Source organism: Dysidea avara, chromosome 5, assembly GCF_963678975.1.
Source record: "Dysidea avara chromosome 5, odDysAvar1.4, whole genome shotgun sequence".
NCBI classification, from domain to species: Eukaryota; Metazoa; Porifera; class Demospongiae; order Dictyoceratida; family Dysideidae; genus Dysidea; species Dysidea avara.
The window spans coordinates 10,034,558-10,060,724 of NC_089276.1; the positions used below are offsets into that span (position 1 = coordinate 10,034,558).

At 38.2% G+C, this 26,167-nt stretch overlaps 3 protein-coding genes across 3 annotated transcripts; all 3 read right to left on the bottom strand.

The window, feature by feature from the left end:
- Positions 1 to 521: 521 nt before the first annotated feature.
- LOC136255791 (histone chaperone asf1b-B-like) lies at positions 522 to 9,927 on the bottom strand. Its single transcript, XM_066048684.1, has 4 exons — positions 9,763 to 9,927; positions 7,331 to 7,446; positions 5,404 to 5,580; positions 522 to 723 (listed from the first exon to the last, which is right to left on the bottom strand). The coding sequence occupies exons 1-4, from the start codon at positions 9,869 to 9,871 to the stop codon at positions 661 to 663; spliced, it is 465 nt and encodes a 154-aa protein (XP_065904756.1). The 5' UTR covers positions 9,872 to 9,927; the 3' UTR covers positions 522 to 660.
- Positions 9,928 to 10,004: 77 nt separating this feature from the next.
- On the bottom strand, positions 10,005 to 14,658 carry LOC136255790 (uncharacterized). The gene is made up of 3 exons (XM_066048683.1): positions 14,550 to 14,658; positions 14,390 to 14,496; positions 10,005 to 10,367 (listed from the first exon to the last, which is right to left on the bottom strand). The coding sequence occupies exons 1-3, from the start codon at positions 14,607 to 14,609 to the stop codon at positions 10,034 to 10,036; spliced, it is 501 nt and encodes a 166-aa protein (XP_065904755.1). The 5' UTR covers positions 14,610 to 14,658; the 3' UTR covers positions 10,005 to 10,033.
- An 8,174-nt stretch (positions 14,659 to 22,832) lies between these two features.
- On the bottom strand, positions 22,833 to 25,222 carry LOC136254988 (E3 ubiquitin-protein ligase TRIM71-like). The gene is made up of 2 exons (XM_066047708.1): positions 25,171 to 25,222; positions 22,833 to 24,934 (listed from the first exon to the last, which is right to left on the bottom strand). Exons 1-2 carry the CDS (start codon positions 25,220 to 25,222, stop codon positions 22,833 to 22,835), a joined length of 2,154 nt encoding a protein of 717 aa, XP_065903780.1.
- Positions 25,223 to 26,167: the final 945 nt, after the last annotated feature.

Consider the following 26,167-nt stretch of genomic DNA (forward strand, 5'->3'; position numbering starts at 1 on the left):
CAGGGTGCTGAAGCACCACCCCCCTCCCCTTCCTATGTGATTAGTCACAGTGTAAGCATTGACAGTATGTGGACTACTTGGAGCTTAGTGTACACTATATACTTGTTTACACAACTATCCTGCAAAGCAATTATCAGACTTCAGCTGCAACTAGCTTCCACCACCCGCTAACAATTTAACTGAACACTGCACTACTGCTAAATCATCGCAAATTATTTGTTATATGGTATTGCTAACAGTGCTAGGATCAACATGTTTTAAAGGAATTTACCCACTTCCCCTTAGCACATATTTTCTTATGAAAATTCTTAAAACAATGGATGACCCTAACTGTATTTATCTGTAATGTAGTGTGTGGTAGCATATGATCAAGTAAGAGTTATCTTTTCAATGACCAATCACAGTTTGAATTTAGCAGATATAAATTTCAAACATCTTTGATACGCTCAGCCATTTGAACAACAGGTATACTCATAAACTTCTGTCAAAACAAGCATTCAAATTATATAACTCGCAATTGGTTGTATAAACAATAGCACTATAGCAAAGTGACTATTCACAGTACATACACCACAGTATATTGACATAATATAATCACGCAATGATAAAAGTGATACGATGTTCTTACATTTTAGTAATGCTATTTGTGTGGGTGTATTATTATTCCCAAGTAATTTTGAATTTAGTCACTCTTGGATTGCTTGCTAGAATGTTTCTTTGTATCTGTGGAAAGAAAAAGTTATATAAAAAACTTGAGAAGCATTAAGTGGAAAGTACATAGCTTAAAGCAAAACATAGCTATGGTCTGCTTTCTGTATCAGTTATGGTTAACCAAATGTCATACTAGTACTGGACAGTAAACCCTCAGTTGTCTAAATTTCAATGTTCCCAGACAATAGTAAAGTGTTCAGATAAGTGAATTGTTTGGATAACTGAAACCCATACATTTATTTGCATGGGAGGATCAAAGCAAAAACTAAAAGCCATGCAGAAAACAATTTTCTATATTGGGCAGTTATAGAACACTTTGATAGACCCACAGTTCTATAGACCATGTGCACATTAAGGCATAGCACTTTATTACATCATCAAAATAATGCATCCGCCATTTTTTGAGGGCAAAACATGTATGCATTCTATGCCTAGGAAACTTTTTTTAATGCTAATACGGAGGAATCGTACTGAAAGATAGAGTAGCGCTGGTATAAAGTAAGTTACTAGGTAAAAGATATAACATACTTGCTGCATGGCAAATTATTCCACTTAGGGAAGCTTTTTGCAATAGAACGCTCAATACTTTTTCTCGTAAACTATCGTGAAACTTGAAGCCGTAGCAACTTTTTTCTGGTTTTTGACTGACCATACCTTAGAACGCATAAGGTCTATATCCGGTAGTTATAGAACTGCCATGCCTATTTGCAGGCTAATGGCCTGCTTTGAGTGATTACTTATCAACCAAGCCAGACTAGGCTGATAGCCTGTACTGCGCTGGCTGACCAGTCAACCCAACCAGTAAGAGTAGGACCTTTTTTTAGTGGTCTCAAGACAAATATAGCACTCGGCTTTGGCTCATGCTATATTTGTCTCTCGCCTACTCCTTTACGTGTTATACTTGACACATAGCACTTGCGGCAGTTCTTTAACTCTTACATAGAGTTCTTTGAAATACTCTATTAGAACATACACCTGTACTCTAATAGAACAGTCATTTCAAATTTTGGATAAACAAGGGTATGAGGTTCAGATAACTGAGGGTCTACTGTAGTAGGATGTAGTAATAAAATTTAAAGGATGCGCTTTTCCACATCATCCAAACACTATTTCAGGCATATTACACTGTGACAGTGCTTGGACACATATATGACATTTCCAACCACAATTGGTATTTGTCTGAGCATGTTTCATTTTGGTCAGACATAATTTTCAATCATAATGTACTCACTGTAGGTAGAAAATTCACTCAGACAAAATGCTTGACAATGTTTGAAGGTAAATATATAGCAAGTTCTACAAATATGTGCTCAAGTACAATCAGACAACTTGTGAACAATGTTTTCTTGAACTGTACACATTCAAGGCTTGGATACATTAATACCTATAAAGACTGAGTTTGAAAAAAACTGAATTGGCAATAGCGTATATCCTTATAATACTCTAATAGAACAGTCACAGAATTTGAAGTGTGTCAGCAGCAAATATAGCACAGAAAATCTTTTCTGAGTGTAAAAGTGACTGTTTCAGCTAGTGTTGCACCGACAATCGGTTGAATAATCAGTAGCACCCTAAATTTTGCAAATATCAGTATCAGTAATGAAGCAGAAATAATTAGCCAGTTAACTGAAACCCACAATCAATCAGTATACAGACAATAATAAACATGTGATAGTAAAGAAAGTGCTGAATGCAGCGGTCAGTGGTAAAACATTTATTTGTTGTAGGGTGACCTGAGCGAGCCCCACACTAGCAAGTCAATGGTACATACATCTTGTTCACAGACAATTACAAGAAAACATGGATAACTTCCATACAAGGCTGGTATGTCTGTTCATAAACACAAACAATAACCAGCATGGTTTACTGACACTCCATATAAGGCTGGTACATATGTATTCCTTTTTTTTTTTTAAATGATCTCCATAGGCGTCGCAGAGAACTTAACAGATTGTGAATGGAAAGAGAAACACTAGAAAGAAGTGGAATTGGGAAGAGCATGTAAGAAGAAGGGAACATGACAGACATAAGACAGACAAACAGAAATGCCAGAACAAGCGGAATTATAAGAGCTACGAGACAACAGCATGGCAGGCACAGGAGAGGTCACTTATCTACAGACCAACATCATTTTACAACAGCAAAGAACAGCTAATCCCCAACTAGATGCTCAAAGTAGTACTGAGTGACGTTCAGAAGTAGTAGTGGTACTCAAATAGATCATGACACCAGTGCCACATATACTGCAGTTTCCATTTAATCAACCAAATGTCATGGCTAAAATGACAGAATTTCACGCACATAATGGATTCGTTACAAATAATATGTGAAGTGTGTCTATCTACATATTTTTCCCATTACTAGCAAATTATCATTTTCAATTTTGTACAATCTACATTCTTCTTCACCTACAAAATACCAAAACACAATATAGCATGCATATAGCTAATCTTCAACCATGCACAAATATAATTTTATGCAATTCAACTTGCTCAGGATGTCAACATCTGTCTAGTATAACTGTTTTGGCTTGTTTGTCTGCAAAAGTATGTTTGCAAGGCTATGGAAGGCTGTGATTTATTGGCCGCCCACGCAATTAGTCATTCGCCCTTAACAAAGAGTCTGGAATCCCACTAAAATCACTGTTTGAGAAGCTGGCTTAGCTGTTTTTTATTATAAATACTTGGCTTCCTTTTCCATGAAACGGGTTAGTGGCAAACCTGTAGCAGACCTTGTAGACTTAGCTGCCCTCACAATTAATTACATTGTCATTACAAATTAGTGTCCTGAGATACAGTGTATTTTGTGTATTACGTATCACCATCAATAAACTGTTCGATACGATACTGTATCACGATAATAGTAATGAAGTGGTCATGGCTGGTTATAACTGGCATATTACGATACCGATACTAGTATCAGTATCGGCCCTATTTTGGTGGTATCGGACTCATATCGGTAATGCTATAAATGCCCGATACCAACCGATACTTTAAATGACATCATCTAATTACTTTTCAAGATGACAGCGTACATAGCACATCGAACGGAGTTAAGCAAGAGCTGATATAAGCCATAAATTCTTCGAAAGAAGCCAGTTACTAGCATTATTAGTACAGTGGAAACTTCAGTAAGCCAAAACATAAGATTCATTGAAGCCATAAACTATATTATCTTCACGTAATTGATAGCCACAAAACCAGTAAACTGCAGTTGATGAGATTAGCAAATATGTTTAGTAAGCTGGTTTATTAACTATTATTCAAATCACTAGCTGTTTCTTGTGAGAAATATGCCTGTAAGACAAAGTATCGGTATCGGATCGGTATCGGCCATTTCTGGCCTCAAATGTATCAGTATCGGATCGGTAGTGAAAAAGTGGTATCGGTGCATCACTAATATTAGCTAATAAGTATAACAATATCCAATTTATCTGTACCTTTAAAAAGAGCCGACACTGATACTACTCTCACTGTGTACACATTATTCAGTGAATGCCGGTAAACTACAGTATACTGATGTGACAAATAGCTAGTGTTCTGATATGATTAAAAGCACATCTCTACCTAGATACCTTCCTCTAATACACCACCCAGACAATTATCTATCCCAAACATTTTTTTAACACATGCTACCACAAAGGCTTGTAGGGATTACTCCGCATTTTGATGAGTTGTCAAGATGGCTAGTATATATAGCAGATTTGTTTACTGCTTAGTAGTACAGTTCTTTATACTTAAAGTGTTTTTAGAAGTCCCGGGTAAGAATATTTTAGCTATATCAGCAGCACTTATGCACATGTATTTGTATGACTTCTCGTAATGTTCCATTTTATACCACAGGTAAATAGAGAGGCTTTCGACTTTTGATTTGAGTATCTAGATAACTGTTACAGCAATCAGTGACTGTTCTGCTAGAAACTTCGACATATCGATATTTTCTAAGTACAGTATCGTATCGTGATACTTATTCGCTGTTTCAATATATTGCCATATCGATATGTATTGCAGGTCCCTATTACAAATACATTATCACTACAAATGCAATGTACACACAAACTTTAGGTGATCTTCTACTGTGGTACTTCACATAGTAAACACCTCATCAACCATTTAACATAGCTACAGTTACATGGTCTTGACCTCTTCAATAAGACCACCTCATTATAGTGACCATGTCAAGTAGGTCCCAAACATCACTAAGGTGTACTTCATGACTTCATTAATAAGACCACCTCATCACAGTGACCATGTCACACAGGTCGCTTAAACAGAGGACAGCTATATTGAGGACATAATTTTAGTCTCTGGAAGGATCAGGTGAACCTGTGTGTGTGTGTCCGTGTGTATGTGTCTGCGTGTCTCTCTCTGTGTGTATGTGTCTGTGTGTGTCTCTCTGTGTGTATGTGTCTGTGTGTCTCTCTGTGTGTATGTGTGTATGTGTCTGTGTGTGTCTCTGTGTGTGTGTGTGTGTGCGTGTGTGTGTATGCGTATGTGTTTCTCTTTGCTTCAACAAACAATCAAAGAGTTCACACACATTAAGCGTACATATGTGGAAAGACACTTCAAGACAGACTGCCACATATTTAAAAAGATTATAGTTTGATGAAAACAATAATAATAATAATAACTGGCACACCTATGTAGCACAGGTTATTTGTGCGGGTCTACACATGAAGAATCACTGCCTTACTTGTTGGAATAAAGGTTGGGCTGGAGGATTCTCATTCAATTCTGGATCGGTATACTCGTTGTTGACATAGTAACCAATTCTCACAAACTCATGGTCACGATATGAACATGTTAACAATACCACAGTAACTCCTAGGACATCTTCTGGAGGTATCTTGGACACATCTGGACAATTTGCCTATACAGGAAGTTGAGAATAATATGCAGTGTATATACACACTGTGTACAATGTACCAAGTCATGGCACATCTAACAAATGCATTCTACCACACCAAGTAGTTCTTGAAACAATTGTGAAACACCTTTTGTGTATAGAAATGTAGTTGTGCGTGTAGTGTGTGTGTGCGTGTGTGCATGGATTGAGTGTGTGTGTGTGTGTGTGTGTGTGTGTGTGTGTGTGTGTGTGTGTGTGTGTGTGTGTGTGTGTGTGTGTGTGTGTGTGTGTGTGTGTGTGTGTGTGTGTGTGGTGCATTGTGTATGTGTGTGTGGTGCATAGTGTGTATTGTGTATGTGTGTGTGGTGCATAGTGTGTATTGTATGTGTATGTGCATATGTGTGTACATGAATTGCACTTTGCTCATACATCATCAGATTGTGTTATATGCACATGTTTGTATGTGTACATGTTTGTATGTGTACATGTCTGGTGTGTGGGTCTGGCCTAGATTTGCACACGTGAAATGAAGTGATTAGATTGATGGTGTACAGTATTATCTGGCCATCAATTATCCAGTTATTCCAAACTGTGGAGGTGACTGTTCTATTAGAGTATTTGTCTAAAGTGTGTGTTCTATTAGAGTAATTGAACATGGCTCTGTGTATAAATGAATGGGCTTCTGTTATCCGAACTTTTCCATTATCTGAACACACTCAAAGCACAATGAGTTCAGATAATAGAGGGAGCACTGTATTACCATGTGATAGTCTAGTCCTGCAGCACCCCAGCTTCTTTCGTGAGCCACGTACGTTTATCAGGATTGTGTGTTGCTGTCTGTAGGCATGCAAGGAGTCATGCATGTTGCTGTTTGCAGGTTATGCAGAACCACGTTCTGTAATTGATCATTATTTTCTGTGTTATAGTCCATTCTTACAGCAGACCAGCTTCCTCTTTCTTGTGAACCACACTTATTAAGGGAATGTGTGATACTTTCTGTATGCATTTGTCAAGGTGCATTGAAGTTTGTAGAGCCTTACAGGTGGTTCAAGAGTAAAAGAGGCCTAGCGGTACACACATGCAGAATATAAAGTTATACTAGTTGCCATTTTTATAGCTTGCTTAGCCATTCAATGGCAGCAACAGAACAAGCATACAAGTTTGTGTGTGCGTGCGTGCGCGTGTGTGTGTTGTGGCATGCATGTATATGTGTAGCTAGTATTGCTGTGCTATTATATACATACATTGGATGTTGTCAAATAATATTTGAAGGCTTCACAGAATGTGCAAGCAGTGGCAATTCAATGTACAAACACAGATGAGTGCTGAGTGTGCTCACATAGAGACAATGCAAAACACAGTAACAGACATGCAAGACAAATACTCTACAAAGTGAACCTGGATGACCCAGACTACACCCACACGCACATGCACACACTCACATACATGTGCTAACACACATAGACGCACGCGCACACACATGCTAACACACACACACACACACACACACACACACACACACACACACACACACTCAGACACATACACACATTCACATAAATGTGCTAACACACATAGACGTATGCACACACATGCTAACAGACACACACACTCTCGCACACATACACGCTAACACACACACACACACACACACACAAACATATACGCGCGCACACGCACGTACGCACACACACTAACGTACACACACACACACAACACACACACACACAACACACACACAACACACACACCCAACACACACAGATGGACACACCTGAAACACAAACTTGTGGCTGCCCATTGGGATAGGCCCAACTAGTACAGAGTCCAACACTTGATCGTACTCTTCAGTGGATGCTGAACCAACATAGATTATTTTCCACTCCAAATCTGAGGGGAAAGAAATTACTTTATGACTATAAACTGTACAACACGTGCTATGTGATGTACAAGTACATAATGTAGAGAAATGTACAGTATCATATTTCGGCTGCCCAGGTCCAGTCATGGATTTTTTTCTCCTTTCTCCACCTTTTCAAACATACTTTCTCTAACAACTTTAAACAGGCTGTAGGACCAGGTGTCCTACAGACTTTCAGCACTTGTGCTGTAAAGCCTTAATTAATAAATAAATAATTGTCACAAAAGATGAGGTGGTACAGACACTCAAAAGAGTAGCAAAGTATTCTATTACAAAACAGAGCGTAACACAAGCTGGTGTGTAGTTTTACATCTCTATGGGGTTGAACAAGTGATCACATGATTCTATACACCTAAATCACCATATTCAAACATTCGTTTTTCCTTGAGGTTTGGTACTTTTTAAAGTTTTTTACTGTGGTCTGCACCAAAATATTTTTCCTGAGTTATTGTCTGCTTACTACTTAGGCCTTACATCATTACTTGATTTACAAGCTTGTCTCACTTGGCCAGACCATTTTTTCTCTTCGTCATTGGGTAGGGAGAAAAAAAGGGTCTGAACACCTGTACTTGTTCTGGACATACCTCCAATTGTAACACCATCACTTAATTCTGTGCATGCAACTCTAGACCATCAATGCATCATGTTTCTATCCCGGCCACAACTAGGATCGTAGAACAAGTGCAGGTATTAAAACTGGATCAGACCCTTTTTTCTCCCTACCCAATGACAAAAAGAAAAAAAAGCGGTAGATCACAACCAATCCACCTCTTTTAGTAGATTTAAATTTTAAGCTAATTTTTTACCAAAAATTGCGAGTGTTTTGCAAATTGTAAATTCCTTGTTTCCCGTCCTAGTCAGACAAAAATACCATGTGGGCAGGCGGCTATTATTTATTATATTGTTAAAATCTATTGCTTGATATCAAGGATATTAAAGGGAGCCCATTAACTCCAGATTGCTCTTTTCTCTCAGATTCAGGAGAGCTAGATTCAAGGTTAGTTGTGATTTGAAGGATTTTACTAAGATTCAAATCTCTAGAAGGTTAGATTTGAAGTTGCAGTGTTTCCTGAGCAGCCAGAAAGGAATTTACGTATAGAGCTGCTGGGTTTGCCATGCTTGTGGTGACACATGCTAGCTAGTACTGTACTTACTAGCCTGACTCTGTACCATCCAAATATTTCACACATTAATAACAGATTGAGAATGGGACTCGTGTTGGTGCGCATCTCAAGTTTACCAATGGCTACTTGAAGAGATTCACTGCTAGTATTAGGCCAGATGCCATGCACTAAATAGCATCAAAACTCGCATCAGAGTCCACCTATCCAATAACCTAGTCTTCATCCCAATGACAGAACCACACAACTGGACTCGCTGCCAGTAGGTCACATGACTATCAAATGCAATAATAAATTTGCATGCGGCTCTAAAATTACCATGGGGCGGGTGACAGGAAACAAGGAATCTACAATTGGTGGCCTAATCCATCTACAAATATTTCTCAAAACACATAACGCAAGCCCCAAAATAATTAGCTAGGCCATTTCATTTGTATTTCACTGTTTCTGCACTCTTTTGTGTTGATTGTATTTATATTCCAATCATACAGACCATGTGTACGCTAAGGCGAGGCACTTTATTACATCATCAAAATAACGCATTCGCCATTTGAGGGCAAAAAACGTATGTATTCTATGCCTATGAAATTTTTTTAATGCTAAAAGATAGAGTATCGCTGGTATAAAGTAAGTTACAGGGTAAAAGTATATAACATATTTGCTGCATGGTGAGTTATTCCACTTAGGGAAGATTTTTGCAATAGAACGCTCGATACTTTTGCCCTCACTTTTCTCGTAAACTATTGTGAAACTTGAAGCCATAGCAATTTTTCCCCAGTTTTTGCCAGACCACGCCTTGGTATGCACAGGGTCTATACTCTTGACACTAGTCAAAATGCCTTTAACGAGGAGCTGCCCCCCCAAAAAAACCTAAAATAAATTGCGTGAGATTCCCCATATGTAAGTGTTTAAATATTTCAGTATCTTCAGTATTACTTGTGCAGGACATGTGAGGACCACAGGAACAAAACAGAAGTACAATCTTTGCAAATTGCAGTAGGGAAGTAAGGAAAGACGCTACGGCACCTTAATTCGTACAAAATTACTACTCGGGATAACCAGCATACACATTGCTCAGTGTAAGGTCATGCAAACAGTAGACAAACTGCACTAAAATATTCAAATACTATAGACGACCGGCACATGTTTACAAGGAGACGGTACCTTCTGGAAGGTTCTCCGTGCAATCAAATGTGATCTCGAATTGGAACGGATTCACAAAAGGCGACGGGTTGTCCAGTACGGTAACATCGGTCACTTGAACTTTTGCCATCACTGAATTAATTTCCCGCCACCAACTCGCGGCATTATCACGTGACTACTAGAAGTAGTTGGCTTAAACTAAATTACCTTAGCAACCATTAAGTACCACCTTTGCCTAGACATGCTACAATTCCTTACACAGATCACAGGCATCTGAAAATTATTAACATGATTATTTATTTGACTTCTTTTCATCTATAAGTTCTAAGTATTCAGTATAGTCCCACTCATCGTCATGTAGTTCTTCATCAGCTTCATAACTAGCACGAAGGGCATCAGCTCTCTCTTTTGCCTCTTTGTCCTTCTGTATCTTCAGCAAATCTTTCTGTTGTTCAGTCATTACGGTGAGGTCGAGTGGCATCTTGAGGATACCATATGGTTGTGGATGATGTATGTGATATGTGGAGCCATCAGGTTGTACCATTAACACCTTGTACATGCGATACTGTATCTTCTTGGGATTGGGGTAAGGAATGAGTGAGCCATCTGCTGCAATGCCTCCATAACTACAACAAGAAAGACAGAGAACATGATAACAATAGTGGGGCTAACACACACTACACCAAATACAGTAATAACACTTCGGTTTCTGCATTTAAGCAGTCACCTGCCTAACGCATATAACGGCCAGCCAAGAGTTTTCCTGTGAATCATTGTATACATAATTTCAACTTCAACTCTTATATAAGTAGACCTGATCAACAAGTGACACCACTTTGTAATTATTGCACATAATGAATGCATAAACCGGCTGGCTATAAATGGCTGTTCCAGCATTCACATAACAAGCTCAAAAAATGGAATATCACGGTTGAAAAATGCCTCTTAATGGTGATTGTGATTACTCTTTTGTAACAGTCACAGTCAAACTGACCTTCCCATACAGACTTTTCTCTATAACAGCAACATGTATACAAAGGCCAAAAATGTTTGGCCTGCATACAGAACAATTGATATCTAACACTAAAGGATGACTTCTATATAATGATGCCATTTTGTTGTGATATATTACATATTTATGACACTCAAAAAGGTGTATTAATAGCTGCTCTATAAGGGTAGGCCTACACATCATTTCACTATTCCTGCATGAAAGTGGACCAGACCAGGTTGTTAATGTTCATGATTTTATGTCAGAGAGCTATCTTGTTCAACGCCAAGTGTCTGTCTTCTACCCTTTTCCTTTCCTATCATCTTCATTTGCACGGTCATCTTCTTCATGCAATGATACCATACTAAGGTGTTAATTTTCTGCATCAGCACTTTCCTAAAAGCAAAAGTACTCCTTTATTCTGTATTCTTGCTAAGATAAGTGTATTTAGAGGACACAAAGTTATCTGAAGTGTTTATGTACTACTACAAGAGGAAGTAGAATACCTGTATCTGTGTTTATAAAGTAATCAGATTGCCGCTGAAAACAGAGCATGGGGACCACACCCTTAAATGATCTCAGAACATGTTGACCACACCCCTTAATGATCTAACCGTCATCAGCTGAAGTTTTGCTGTAGAGAACGAGACACCACACCCTTTAATCTATTGCATAGCTAGCTCACTTGAGAAAAGCAGCAAGATTAAGATACCTCTTATAACACAGTCACAGCCACATCTGAATATCATAGCCACATACTAAAACAAAAAAGTTAACAAAGTACAATTACAAATTAAAGTAGGGTTCCAGTGATAAAAATAGTGAAACAAGTGATACAAATGATGACATTACAACATAGCTATGTGCCGAACAGATGGTTGTAACTGCCAATGTAGAGGTTGCCCCACATAGTATGTTGCAATACCACCATTCACCTCTGTTTCAACTATATTTTTATTGCTGGAACCCTACTTCATTTTTAAATCAATTGCACTTAGAAAATATTCCGGATTTCCATATAGGTTTTGCCGGTTTCATATAAACACAACATTGTCTTCTAAACAAGATGTCATAACTTCCTCATGCTTTGGTTAACAGATACAAGATTTGGCTCATCAGATTCCTTGATGAAAGGTGATTCGAGTGATGTATAAGTTATTTGTGTAGCAATGAAGGGAAAGCTAGAAAGGAAAGCTAGAAAGGAACCTTTTATCGCAAAACTCACGTGTTCATAGCACCCGTAAAAACACGTGTTTTGGCATGTTTTACAACATAACTCTGAAAACTACCTGTTCATACTTAATATGGTTGGAGTCTTATTAAGCATCAATTCAGTGGAGGGTTGCAACTTGTAATTTTGGGATTTTCCCACCAAGGTAATTAAATTTTCCAATAACTTAGTCATGGAGCATGCATTATGACATCATCAGCAGTAAACAGCAGTCATGAAAGTAACATCATCATGCCAATATCATTGGCAATGGATAGAGAAATCCAAGGGTTTTCTTTTATCGTATGGTGTGTTGTAGAGATTATGCATGTAAATTAGTGTTTTTATGTGGAGTGTAAAGTCCATATATTGTCCATTGGAGAAGGAATGGCAAGGAATATTCGATGAGATTTTTTGATCAGCCTGTTTCACCAAGTTGAGGTTATGAATAGGGTATTAGATCTAATTTACTAATATTTTTGGGTAAAACTTAGGGCTGAACAATAGTATCGATAATGTGATATATCACGATAGTACATCGCGTGTAAAACAACTCTCTATATGACTGCAAATCATAGCTATACAACTTAAGAGCAAAATGTTTCATAAACTATCGGGATAGTATTCACTATCGCGATATTTAAGGAGCAACTATTGTGATAGTAAAATTTTTACTATCGCTCAGCTCTAGTAAAACTCGGTGTTTTTGGAAACTTTTAATTTTTACCACCTGGAAATGCTCGATTTTACATATCCCATACTTATGTTCTGATGTGATATGATCCTTTCCCAGCTACCTACAGTTACCACATTAAGGATACAACCATAGACTGATGCTACATGTTAACAGTTGGTCTTAAAAGAGCCACTGTCCAAAAGATTCATCCAATTATTAGTTGCTTTATGGACAACTATTTTATTCAATCAATTTGGCTGATATTTGGTGAAATACTCTAGCCTAGGCCTTCCTGTGTAGCAAATATCACACACCACAGTCTGGTACATCGCAGACTCTTCCGCTGGGGCTTATAATTATGAATTAGTGATTATAAGTACTACTAGTGCACAAAAAATTTTGGAATTTTCAACTAGAGTAGGGACCATAGCACATCAATAAAAAGTACTGAAACAAGCTGGAGTAGTGCACGATATTAAATCACAGTAAAACAATAAGAAGTGTTATATCCCTACTGTGCTCAGGATACCACGCACAGTACAGACATATCACTTCTGCATACTTTTTATCGATGTGATATAGTCCCTACTACTCTAGTTGAAAATTACCAATTTTTTGTGTACTTGTTTGTTAACTTTTTTTTGTAAAATAAAATCATTGTGCACCCACGCATACCGCATCAAAAGAAAGAAATGGTGCCACTCGCCTCAGCTATCAATTATCGTCTGAAAAGTGAAGTATCCATTACGCTTCGTTGTCAGCTATGTTCAACTTGTTACACAGCATTACGAATCAAGAACTGTTTTTGGAATCAAAGTAGCCACTATGAAAAATACGGGCAGTTTCCATTATGAAGGGAAGCCATCATGTGCTACTGCCAAATTGACACTTTTCGCTGTCAGCAAATATGAACGGGCACAAAGGAGGACACTGGTAAGTCCATGAAGAATGCATTGTACATACTGCAGCATGCCAAAAGGCACCTCTCGTACCAAAGCGACATCAAAAAATCAAGCCCATACATAGCCTTATCCATTATTGAGTTCTGTTTGTCTGAAGGCATCAGTTACTCAGTCAGTCAGTCATGATCAGTCAATAGAAAATTCTGTTTAATACTTTAAAAAAATAAATTTCATAGCAACTTGTTGAAACCGTTTCGGGTCAATCTGAAGGCTTGGTTGTACCAAACCAATACCGCTTCAGTGTCATCAGGGAAAAGTGAGGCTGGTTTTTGGGTGATGTTTTTTCATGAACCACGCCCAATCCTTAGTGGTCCCTACTATAAGTATCGTACTGTATAAGCCCCCAGCATGTAGCGAGGGTTTCTAACGTACCAGACTATTGACTACGTGTGTCCAGAAAAGAGGATTGTCTAGTCATTACTCTAGTGCACACATCAATTGCAATGCCCAACTACCACAGGTACAAGTTGAGATGGGGTTGATTGTTAGCATTCCCTGAGGTAGTAGGGATTTGTCATCAGTGATTGCTATTACTGTTATCAGTGGCATGATTAAATGATTAAACATCTCCTTGGATCAGAGTACGTAGGGGTTGCATAACGAGATTCAAATGCCCACCTTATATTAAAGCTTACTGCTTTTCAAATAACTAGTCATGTTGGTACTTGTGTGTCGTTTTGTTGTTGCATTTAGTCAGCTAATATTATATGTTTTGAATTGTAGGCTACTCCCAACAGTTCATAGAACTGAAGCAGTTACCCACTAATCATTAAACATACATAAGTACGTTCCATACGCATAATACTTACTTTGGTTTCTTATTTTTCTCTATGTGAGCTCGTCTTTTTTGCTTTCTTTTAGAAACAGGTCGTGTGAGTACAGGAGGACCAGCGACATAACATCGAGTGGTCAACAGCTATTGAAAACGCATCGAAAGTGATACGAATTATCAAGAATGGTATCACTCACCCCACTAGATATTTTCAAATCATAGAGACCCTTCAATAAAGTGCCGTTTACCCTCAGCATATCCTTTAACTTAGACTCTAACTATTTCATGCAAAACATACGGTTTATATGCGAGGTCCATTTTTTGCGATAGTATGTCAGTGACATAATTTGCTGGAAGGCTAAATGCAGTGAGTCATAGCTAATACCAAAAGTCCAAAACCCTACTGAATGCAGATTACAGAATAAATCCTAGACTCACTGAACCCTCAGCACATATTGAACCTGGCATCCTGTAAGGTTCAGTTTGCCGCCAGGGCCCCTCCTCAATGATGCACACAGAAACTGAACTAATAGTCAGTATTGCACTCTGCACATCTCTTCACACTGATGTGACATTTACTGATCTTTATGATCAGTGCTGACATTGTTTGGGAAGTTGCCAAGTTGCTTAATCATAAGTGTGATCTTTTATGGGGGCAATTTTTTCAGTAGTGAATCAGTTTTCACTAAGGAGGATTTCCTGAATATCAATCAGACAAGTGCCATTCAATATTTACCACCATCACAATGACACAGCTGAACCCCATCAAAGCTCCAGGTCCCGAGGGTTGCTGATCTTTGCAGCCGGTCCCTATAATGGGATAGTATCTAATAATCTTGGCATACAAGATGTCTGACTTTTTCAGGCAGAGACGTGCACTTTATGGTGTGCCATGGATACCCAAATGCCATTTCCTAATCATAAAAGCTGTCATTTCAATGCATCACCATAATGTGATTAGTTAGTAAATATATAGCTAACAATGTATGCCCCACTGATGACTTTGTTGATCAGGGGCGGATCTAGGATTTATAAAAGGGGGGGGGGCTAACTCAAGGTACTAATCTCTTGGGTAGAGGTAGTGAAGCACACTTCCCAGCATGCGAAGCATGCTGGAACTAGGGGGGTCTGGGGGCATGCCCCCCCCCCCCACAGGAAAATTTTGAAAAATAGATGCTAAAACACTGCAATTTGGAGACATTTCCACATAAAATTCATAATATTTTCTGCCTGTAGATATTTTATATACTGCCTTTAGATTATAGGTATCATGGCTCTCTGAAGCATTTTGCTAATGGAAAGTTTGGGTAGGTACAGACAACCAAGTACATGATGCACCCCTCTCACAATTGCACAACACTGAATAGGTGCATGTTAGAATAATAATGTTGAAAGTGGAAAATTTTGAAATTTGAACAATACAAGATTGAATCTGAGAGCATTTTCAATGGAAATTGTGAACCTGAATTAAGTATTGTCATACATATTAACTACACAAGTAGATGAATGGAGCCCTTTAAACAGACCAATTCATTTCATTGCATGTATAGGTGCAGGCAGATTTGGAAAAATTCCATAACAGAACCAACTAAATGTTTCCAGTGAATGTTCTATTAGAGTAGTTAGCTGACTGCTCTATTAGAGTATCTCGATCTTGTACACCTCCAATGCTGATTCGGGTCTTTGTTGCATAAATTTTAGCATAAATCCACTGATAATACCTTGGAAAGACGTTTATAAGGTGGTTTTATGAGTATTTGTATTCTTAGTGATCATATAATTATGCTAAGACAAAATTTCATTATAATACTCAGCATATTGATCAAGTAAAGCCTAAATATGAAGGGGGGGGGGGGGGCTTCAGCCCCCAAAGCCCCCCCCTGGATCCGCCCCTGTTGATGTCACTTGCTGTGTATCTGTATATAGCTAGGGAGTGTTTATATGTCATGGGGAAGTACGTATGATTGAATGTTTTACTTACCAAATGTTATGTGCCAATTGAATCATAAATGCATACATGCACTCGTTGTGTAATTCTATTCAATGTCAGTCCACGTAAACACAATTTTCTATATAGAATCAATAATATAGCAATTGCATGTTTACAGTGTGGTGTCTGTGGTGCATGCTGACCTATATTGTCCAATAAATTCCAATATGGTGGTCCTAAACTGTACACTGCTGTGGTGAGAACTTCTAGAGTGGCCTTGGATCCATTCTTGTCCAGCCATTTTCGTAGCACCTGTATGGCCTGCTCTTGTACTTAATCTCTTTTGATAGCATACAGTCATTTTGCTTCACTGATATTAAGCATTCTGCCCAAAGCTTCCCACATTGCTAGCAAGTTTGTTGCCAGTGACATCAGCATTCTCTGATGAGAAGGAAGCACACTGATTTGTGTGGCATCATTCCCAAGAAGATTAAATATGAGATATGCTCGGTTACTTTTCAGTAAGGTCTTGCATGGAGGAGGTATTAATCAGTTGCCCATAACTAAACTGACCATAAGGTTTCTGCATCTGCTACAGTGTAGTTTTATCGGTAGAAGTAGTTCCTATTTGTAAAGTGCCGCTGCATTACAGTGACTTAGCCAACAAATCCAAAATACAAAATAAACAATTAAAGTTAGAGCAATGGTGCAGCCCTGATGCAAACCATTTCTCACCTCAAGTAGTGGTGCTTCCTCTCCGCTTACTGCTACCATAGCAACTATCCCATCATGAAAAGAATGCACCAAACCAACCAAAGAGTCGGGTACACCATACTTCCGCAGAGTACACCAAAGATGGCACTGAGTCATACGCCTTTCAGAGGTCAACAAATAGGAGGAAAATCTTGCCTATGATGTTCAGTGGTCTTCTCCACAGGTTGACGGACACAAAAGACCATATCCACACAAACTCTACCAGCCCTAAAACCACACTGAGAGTCAGCATCAGAGTCTTCTACTACAGCTTAATTGGAGTCAGTCATTGATTACCCTTGCAAACAGCTTGCCCATCACATCCAACAAACTGATACAAGACAAATCACCCTTACACTAGAGTTGCATCACGCCATTCTGCAGGTACCTGTTTCTCTTTCCATACTGTACCAAATAGCACTATAAAATCCAACAATGGGCCACCACAACACTTTACAATATCAGGTAAGAGGCCATTACTACCTGCAGCCTTTCCCACTTTAATCCTGACAAAGCAGCCAATATTTCATCTCAAGTAGGCGAATCTTTTCTCATTGCCATTGATTGAATACTATCAATTGTGGTCATATTAAGGGAGCTCTCCACATTAAGAACACCTTCAAAATGGCTTCTCCATCGACTTAGCATCTCCTCTGGTCCACAATATAAACTGCTATCTTGTTTCCTCACAGCTCTTGGCTGAAGCTACTCCTACAAATAGTATGAGTGTCTTGCTAGGTCTGCCTTGAGAAAGTGCAGCTTGAATAGTATTAGCCTTCTCCTGATACCATCTGTTTTTATTTTGTCTGTGTTAAAATTACTGTCAATCTCGGTGGTTTTGAGACCGTAACCACAGCGAAAAGAGCTTATTACGTTTATCAAAAAGTGGTCTTAACACATCCTCTTTAGCTCTTCCACTATAAACCAATCAGGCTGATGTCTCCTACATTAGTACTACTTGTATCTATAACAACCCATCTCTCCATTTCATCGATCCTGGCATCAGCATCATCATTTCATTTACTCCTCACCAAGTGCACAACATGATCAGTAAACTGAGACACAAAGGTGGCGTTCTTTAGTGGAATAACAATTATAACATTAAATCTACAACACCTACATAATGATTTCTGTTGAGCAACAGGAATAAAACTACATAAGTGTAGCACACAACAACAAATGATCAGTCCAACACTGTGTAGATCGAAACACAGTGACATAAGTGTAGCAATAGTGTTGAGACTGGCGCATCAGCACATAGTTAATACAGTGCCAATTCTTGGTACCAGGATGCTGCCAAGTGTACTGTTGTATTCTCTTCTTCTCAAACATTGTATTCATCACACATAGCTGATTCAAGGAACAAAAGGAAAGCAATGCCTTACCACTCTTCTTGATTTTACCAACACCAAAATTTTCCCTGCACACCATCAATATCCCAGATGTTCAGTTACTTGCACAACTAACGCTTAATCGTATTAAAGCCTCCCACTACCAATAACACATCTTGATGGAACCATGCTAATCACTACTTGTAAATCTTCATAAAACTTCTCCTTCACTTCAACTGGAGCTCTATGGGTGAGTGCGTACACACTAGTAATGGACACAAATCATTGACTACTTGATGTGTATTTGTCATTAAGTTTTTGGCCAATATACATATATATATGTATAATAGCTATTCTTATATAGAAGGACCCTCAATTATTGGGTGAAACTAAATCCAGTTATTTTATACTGTTATCAACCAATTTCAATTACCTATTGTATTAATAAATTATTGCACTCATGAATTGTGATGCTGCAAGCAGTGTATGTTACAATATGTTACTTCAATTCCTGCAGGAATACTAGCAATGGTTGTGATGCATAGAGGAAGACTTAATTTAGTGCGTGGCCATGCATTACAATTATTTCATTGTGGATTAATTTGTTTTTATGCTGCATGTCTTTTCCTTTCCATGTCCATTCAGTGATTGTTATTATTGAACTATATCGTGCTCCACATGTATACAACTAGCTATAGTTTATAATAATAAAGTTCATGTACTGTTAAGGTTGCTGGTAGCTAGGCAGGGTATCGATTGTGGTGCTATTACTGAAGAGCTGTATAACAATTTTGGCACAACTAAGTCCACAACAACAATGATTGATTCCACCATAAAACCATAGACAACTTACAAGTTCAAGCATTAATTGGCATTGCTGGCAGTAACATCACTGTTGCATATCCCAGCAGGTGTGCTACTATTATTAATCGTATATCAATTAAGAGTACTGATATTATGAATATGTATGCATGAATGTTTAGACCCACCGATTCTTTAATTAATTTAAAGAATTTTATGAAATACTAAGAAAGTTAACGTTCATCAGTTAGGGGTGCATGGATCTAGAACTTAATTCACAATGGGGGAGCTGTAACCAGATTTTGGAAAATCAGCCTTAATGTCACATTTTACAACTAGAATATGATTAAAAATAATGCATTACAAACTTCTACTCAGCTTTATACTGATCAGATCAGTATAGTGACTAAGTCAGCACCATGAATTACAAGAAATTCTTTGAAACATTAACAGGTGTATAAGTGCTTTATAGTGGTGACACATATATGTGTGGATTTCTATGTATTTCACATGTGACTGATTTTCCAAAATTGGGTCACAATTTATATTTAACAGGCCTAGGGCAGATGAAATCATAGGTCAGTTAATTGATACAGTAAGTGTACAATGTGCTAAGTACAGTCAGCATACAAAATATGCTTATATGTATGGGGGTCTAGGGGCAGGAAAATGTGAAAATTCAGCCATTGAATTTGACACCAATTTTGACTGCAATTAATTTAGCATAATTATTATAGTGTCACTTCTTTAAAAGAAAATGATTGTCATGAGTCTGACTCTCTAGCAGAGGTTCATGCAGGCATTGTTTGACAGTAATTAATTTCAAGGGATAAAATTAATGTCCAAATTTGATGCTGTGCATGCATGTAACATTAGTTTTGGTGCAAAAGCACTATATGCCATGGCCAACAACATTGATATCATCCTATGTTGTACATGTTGACTCTAACCTGCTATGTTTATAGGTGCTATCACAACATAATTCATACACAAATACTGACTGTATTTATTCCATCTATGTTTAGGTGTTGGAACTAATAGTCCAAAAATTCTACTTTGGCTCAAATGAAAACAGACCACAACCCCAATAGTGAATAACATTAGAGTCATTTATAGATTTGAGGTTCGTTTTGTCTCGTTATAAGGAGTTTTTTAAAATAGGTGTTCCAATACTGAATAAAGACGGGGTTAGAATAGGTAGTATTGGAACACTATTTTTGCTGTGTATATGCGTACATTCTTTGCAGTATAGCACACCAAACTCAGCTGTTGTGGCTCCCTTGGTGCATGCCTAGATTGCATGTTGTGAGGGATCAAGTCACCACTTGGTCTGGGATTTTTTTCTGCATTCTACACACATGTTTCTGACTCCCTGTATTCACAGGCCTAGCCTTCTCACTGGTCCCTAGTGGGATGGCACTAAATATAAAAACCTTTTATGGTGAGAAGTCAATATTTAAGTAGTGGTTGAATACAGAGAGTATCTCATATCCCAGCTGTTATGGCTCCCTTGGCACATGCCTAGATTGCATGTTGCGGGGGATCAAGTTACTATAATTCTTCACAGTTTTAGATACATGTTTCTGAGTCTAGCCTTCTCGAGGGTCCCTAGTGGGATATATATAGCGCTTAATATGAATATGCAAGCTGAATTAAGGGACTATGCAGTGGCCACATATTTACACTAATACCATACCTGTTTCACTGCCCGTACAAAAGTCTCAATAGTAGCAGTGAAATTTATCCCGTATTTCACTGACAGCAGTGAAAAAGTTGTAATTGCAATTTCATTGGCTAGAATTTATGTTAACAATGTAGCGCCAATTAGTGTCGAAGCGTGTTTAGTACATAGTGACAAATTGCGTACATAGCAAAGCTAATGCAGCATATGCAGCGAGTATGGTATTAACTGGGAATAGCATGGGTAGCAGTGAAATTTGGGATAAATACCACTCTTGTTGTATTGGAAATGGTAAATTTCACTCGGCTTCGCCTCGTGAAATTTATCCCCATTTCCAATACAACACTCGTGATATTTATCCCAAATTTCACTGCTACCCATGCTATTACTAGTACTAATTTACAGATATATGATAGCATGTGGCATGCATATACCCACCATAGCTATGTATATATCCACAATGGTAATCAAGCATTAAATTTGATTGTAGTTTTATTAAATTAAGGTAATGTGGCAAGATGCATGTTTGATACAACGGTTAACAGATCAATATAAGAGGTTCAATTAGTTCAGCTTATATTGCCTGCACCTTCTGTTATGAGTGTTGTCTATGATCAATGTAAGATGGTTAAATTTATCCTTTAAGAGGAAAGTTTACATTGTTGAAGCTGCACCTAGCCACCTACTCTCTAATAGAACGTCCAAAATGATTTCAGACAGTCATTAAAACTGCTTTAAAATACTGGTGAGTAGTCACATTAGTATGTATGTTTTGTGTGTATACTTATGTTATACATTGCACCGCACATGCATGTGTGTGTGTGGGAGGGGGGGGGGGGGAATCCAACTCATGCCTCCTCGTGGTGCCTCATGGGCAGTAACTCTGTTATTGGCTAACATGACTGATACTCTTTGGATGTTTTTCATGTGGTTTACATTCTGACTCTTGTCAGTGGCCATTTGAACTCCAGAGGGGTTTGTACTGCAGTAGTTGCAACCCTTTAGTGCTTAATTCAAATTTCAATGGGAGTGGAGAATTCTGACAACTAGGTTTGCACCCTAATAGTTTTCACCACTTGAAGTCTTATCTATGTGTGGATGTTGGAATATTCATAGTCTTGTCAAGGCAGATGGTGGGAATAAGACTGCTACTGTTCGAACCGGGAAGCATCCAGTAGCAGTAGATAGGAAGATCAAATTTCTAGTAAATGAATTGATAACGTTTTAAGATAGGGGTAGTGTGTATTAATGGTTTGGTATAGTGATGTGTATGATGTAGATGGCTTTAAGTGTTACACTCTGATCATAACCTGCCTGGGCCAGGTAATGTATTACAACGTGGTAAAGGAGTTGCAGTAGTACTTGATCCTGTTATGCAGGCTGGTGTCATGCAGGAGAGTCATTGTTAGTTAATTCTAGGGTCGTGTCTGTCCGCTTACATGATGTTGAGGATTAATTTCACTATTTATATATATTCATCCAAGTCTTCTTACTTATTTCAACATGCCGTTCTATTGTATTAAATGGAAAGTTCAAGGCTAATTTCACCAATTTTGAATGGATAATAGTTCTTGCATTCTAATTGTTACATTTTTGTAATTAACCAGGGGCGGATCCATATTTTGGAAGAGCCTCAATAATTTGAGATACTCTATAGAGCAATCACAGTATTCAGAGTATAGTGTAGTAAGCTACGTATGTATAGTTCAGATATAGTTGGTGGAGGGGAGCTATTGTCAGCAGGTAGTTAACTTTGTTTTGCTCTTTGACTTACAGCTAGGCTCTGGCATCACCAAAAGTGTGGAACCCACCTTTAAAAAGTCAGGATCCCCATTATACTTTAGATCTCCACATATATGAAATATATACATTTACTTACTATGCAAATCACCAACACGCACAGTGTAATGTCACAACTAGTAAAAAATGATCTAGTGACCATCACTCTGTACTATAAACTACCAGTATACTAACTACCAGATAGCTAAAAAATAAACAGTCTGTGATCAGAAAAACTGGTTATCACTATTTGACCATTGTTCATCATCATTATTCCACGGGGATTAACAAATCTCCTCTTATCTTGATAGAAACCTTCAATAGATGATACAAACTTCCCATCTTCTTGAAACACCAACACACTATTAGTAATACCAGCAGAAATCAACAGGTGTCCATCTGGTGTGTAGTGTACCCCACTTGGATTTAGTACGTAGATGGGGACACCAATGAAATTACTAAATACTTTGAGGAATTGTCCTTTTGGTGTAAACAACTGAATTCTATGATTTTTACTGTCTGTAACAAATAACTGATCTTCACTGTTGTTCATCGTTAGATCAATAGCTTGATTAAAAGCACCAGGTTTTGTGCCGCGCTTACCAAAGGAGTAATAGAATCGTTCATTTTTAAACACCTGAATTCTGTAGTTTTCAGTGTCACACACAAACAATAGCCCTGATTGAGAAAGGAGTAGGGCACAAGGACAATTAAATAGTCCAGCAGCAGAACCTTTACTGCCAAATTGGCAAATAAATTTTCCACCTTTAAGTTGCAACTTTTGAATGCAATGCAAATCACGATCTGCGATATACAAGTGCCCATTCTTGTCTGCTGCTACTCCAGTCATGCATGAAAACCTTCCATATCCGTAACCACTCCCACCTATAGCATGCGAGTACTGAAAATGTTCATCAAATACTACCAGTACATCCAATTCAACATCTCGAACAAGAAGTTCATTGTGAGGTCCTCTAGCTAAGAAGTGAGGAGAAGCTATGTGCTTATTCATTGGTGGAACATCTGGGACATACTTTATTGGTCCATAATCATAAATGACATTCACCTCTTGTTTAATATTATTGTAGTCTCGGACATTCATTAACACCTGGATTTTTTCATGATCCATTGCTATACCTCTCCAATGAATGGATAATGAATGATATTCCATTCTTTTAGGCGTATACTTGATTTCATACCGACCGTCTGGCTGTTCTTCGATATGCTTATTGTGTACAAACTTCTTCTCTTTATTACAGTGAATTTCTATATTTTTTGATTGGTTAACCACAGGAAATTCAAAGACGTCTTGCAATGTAATTGTAACTTTGATTTGACGGTTGACTACTATGGGACCTCCTGTCACACTACAGATTGGAACACTAGACACATCACAAAGTGAATCATTAACAACCGGTTTACATGTAATGATCATATGACTTGCTTTACATAGGGGATCAAGGCTAGTGCATTCCATTTGCTCATTTAGTTCATCAACTTTATTTTCAATCCAATCACTGCAAGTTAGTAATCCTCTCGTTCTGTTAACAGTCACAATTTTATCATAAAACTCAGTGTAACTAGCCAATTGGCTTTCTGTTTTCTTGACATTTTCTTTTTGAAAGGTAAGAGTCTTTCTAAATGAAGCCTTAATGCTGTTTACCTTTTCTACTGCTGCCTCCTCTTGTTGTTTTAATATTTTGTACTGCTTGTCAAATGTTGCTCGTATCTTCTCGATATTTACTTTGCTCTCTTTGTCTATCTGTTTCTCACAATGTTCAATTTTATTGATTCCATTTCTTACATGCTCAAGCAATTGTTTCAGTGGGAAAAGGATTTCTTTAATTCTTTCTTGTTTTTCTTCCAGTACATTTTCAATGGAGCTAATTATGTGAAGAGAATGACCATGAGGGTGACCAAGCAAAGCACACTCTTGACAAATTAATCTACTACAAGTTTCGCAGTACCGGTCTAGTATTACTTTTCTATGATTCTTACAAAACTCTGGCTTATCTGATGTGGCTAGCCTAAAAACTTGCTTGGGATCACTAAGGAATTGATTAAGGGGTATAACTTCGTGTGACTTGTAAGCTTTCATCTTTTTGTGTAATTCATTACAACCGTGACACAAAGGATCTTCACATTCCATACACCACATGATCAATGGCAAACTCTCCTCACAATTACCACACTTCGTTTCACCTGAAGTAACCTTGCCCACCGCTTGCTGTCGGCCAAAATTTTGTACCAGATGACGAATAGTCACTGAAGCCTCTTCTTCATTTTGTCTGTTATTTTCAAATATTTCTACCAAACGACCAATAGTAAAATTTGACGGGATAGACTCTATTTCGTCTTGGGAAATCGGTGCGGGCAACAAACGGCAACCGCCATTTTCTTGTTAGATTCTATACTCCTCTCTACACATTTCTTACAAAACGTGTGCAAACACGGAATTATGGTCTTCGGATCAGTAAATATATCTCCACAGATGGAACAAGTTATTTCTTCCTTGATATGTTGCCATTCTGTCTCTACTGCACCTTGCTGTGCACCTTGCTGTGCACCTCGCTCCACACTGCTGCCAGTTGCCATTCAAGTTTAATCTCTTCACGTGCTTTGTTTTCTTTGTTTTGCCCACGCCATGGTAACGAAGTGTATTTGCACTAGTCTGGCGGCGCCCGTCCCTGCGCAAAGAAGATGGGATTCATTATTATTATTTTCTCATCCTCCTAACTGAGTGTATATACACACACCTACGTATAGAACATAAAACACACACACACCCACGTATAGAACATAAAACACACACACCTACGTATAGAACATAAAACACACACACACAGAGCACACACAGCACACACATGAACACACACACACAACACGCACATACACACAGCACACCACCCTCCACCCCCCCCCCCCCCCCCCCCCCCCACACACACACACACACACACACACATACACACACACTCAGCTATCTGATCACATGAAAGCCTTTCACTTCAAAGTCAGCAATACATAAATACTCAGCCAGGTATGTTCAACAGCCATTTTTGGCAGGTTTTGATAAACCTGCTTTTTGCCAGATTTGGCAACATTTGGTATCATATTTTTGCCAATTGTGGCAAAATTAGGCTTATCCCAGATGTTGGTAAATTTAGCATTGTCCAAATGTGAATCCAACATGTTGCCATTTTTGTCAATCTATTGGGTTCCATATTTTGCAGCTTTTGGGTTATTGCCAAAGTTGGAATACCCTTAAAAGCAAAGTATGGCAATGTAAAGAATTCTATTTTGCCATTGTTGGCAATTTATGAAATTCAACTTCAAAGTTGTGACAACAGAATTAATGTAAAAGTTACCAAGCTTCCAAAACTGGCTCTTTTAAGCCCAAATTTGGCAGGACCTTTTTTTGTCAAATTTGGCAATAATTCGTAACCCCCATTATTGCCAACATTGGCATTATATGGGATCTGAATTATTGCAAAAAAATAGAGCAACGTATTTTCCTTGGCAAGCTAAGGAGAGTATACACAG

Excerpts from the sequence above, each read along its gene's own strand:
- LOC136255791 (XM_066048684.1), bottom strand. The coding sequence starts at position 9,871 with ATGGCAAAAGTTCAAGTGACCGATGTTACCGTACTGGACAACCCGTCG. Across the intron at positions 5,581-7,330 it reads GCCACAAGTTTGTGTTTCAG|GCAAATTGTCCAGATGTGTC; the intron begins GTGTGTCCATCT and ends CTTCCTGTATAG. Across the intron at positions 724-5,403 it reads CCCAACCTTTATTCCAACAA|ATACAAAGAAACATTCTAGC; the intron begins GTAAGGCAGTGA and ends TTCTTTCCACAG.
- LOC136255790 (XM_066048683.1), bottom strand. The coding sequence starts at position 14,609 with ATGCTGAGGGTAAACGGCACTTTATTGAAGGGTCTCTATGATTTGAAA. Across the intron at positions 14,497-14,549 it reads ATTTGAAAATATCTAGTGGG|CTGTTGACCACTCGATGTTA; the intron begins GTGAGTGATACC and ends CGTTTTCAATAG. Across the intron at positions 10,368-14,389 it reads GAGAAAAATAAGAAACCAAA|TTATGGAGGCATTGCAGCAG; the intron begins GTAAGTATTATG and ends TTCTTGTTGTAG.
- LOC136254988 (XM_066047708.1), bottom strand. The coding sequence starts at position 25,222 with ATGGCAACTGGCAGCAGTGTGGAGCGAGGTGCACAGCAAGGTGCACAG. Across the intron at positions 24,935-25,170 it reads ACAGCAAGGTGCACAGCAAG|AAATATTTGAAAATAACAGA; the intron begins GTGCAGTAGAGA and ends GTCGTTTGGTAG.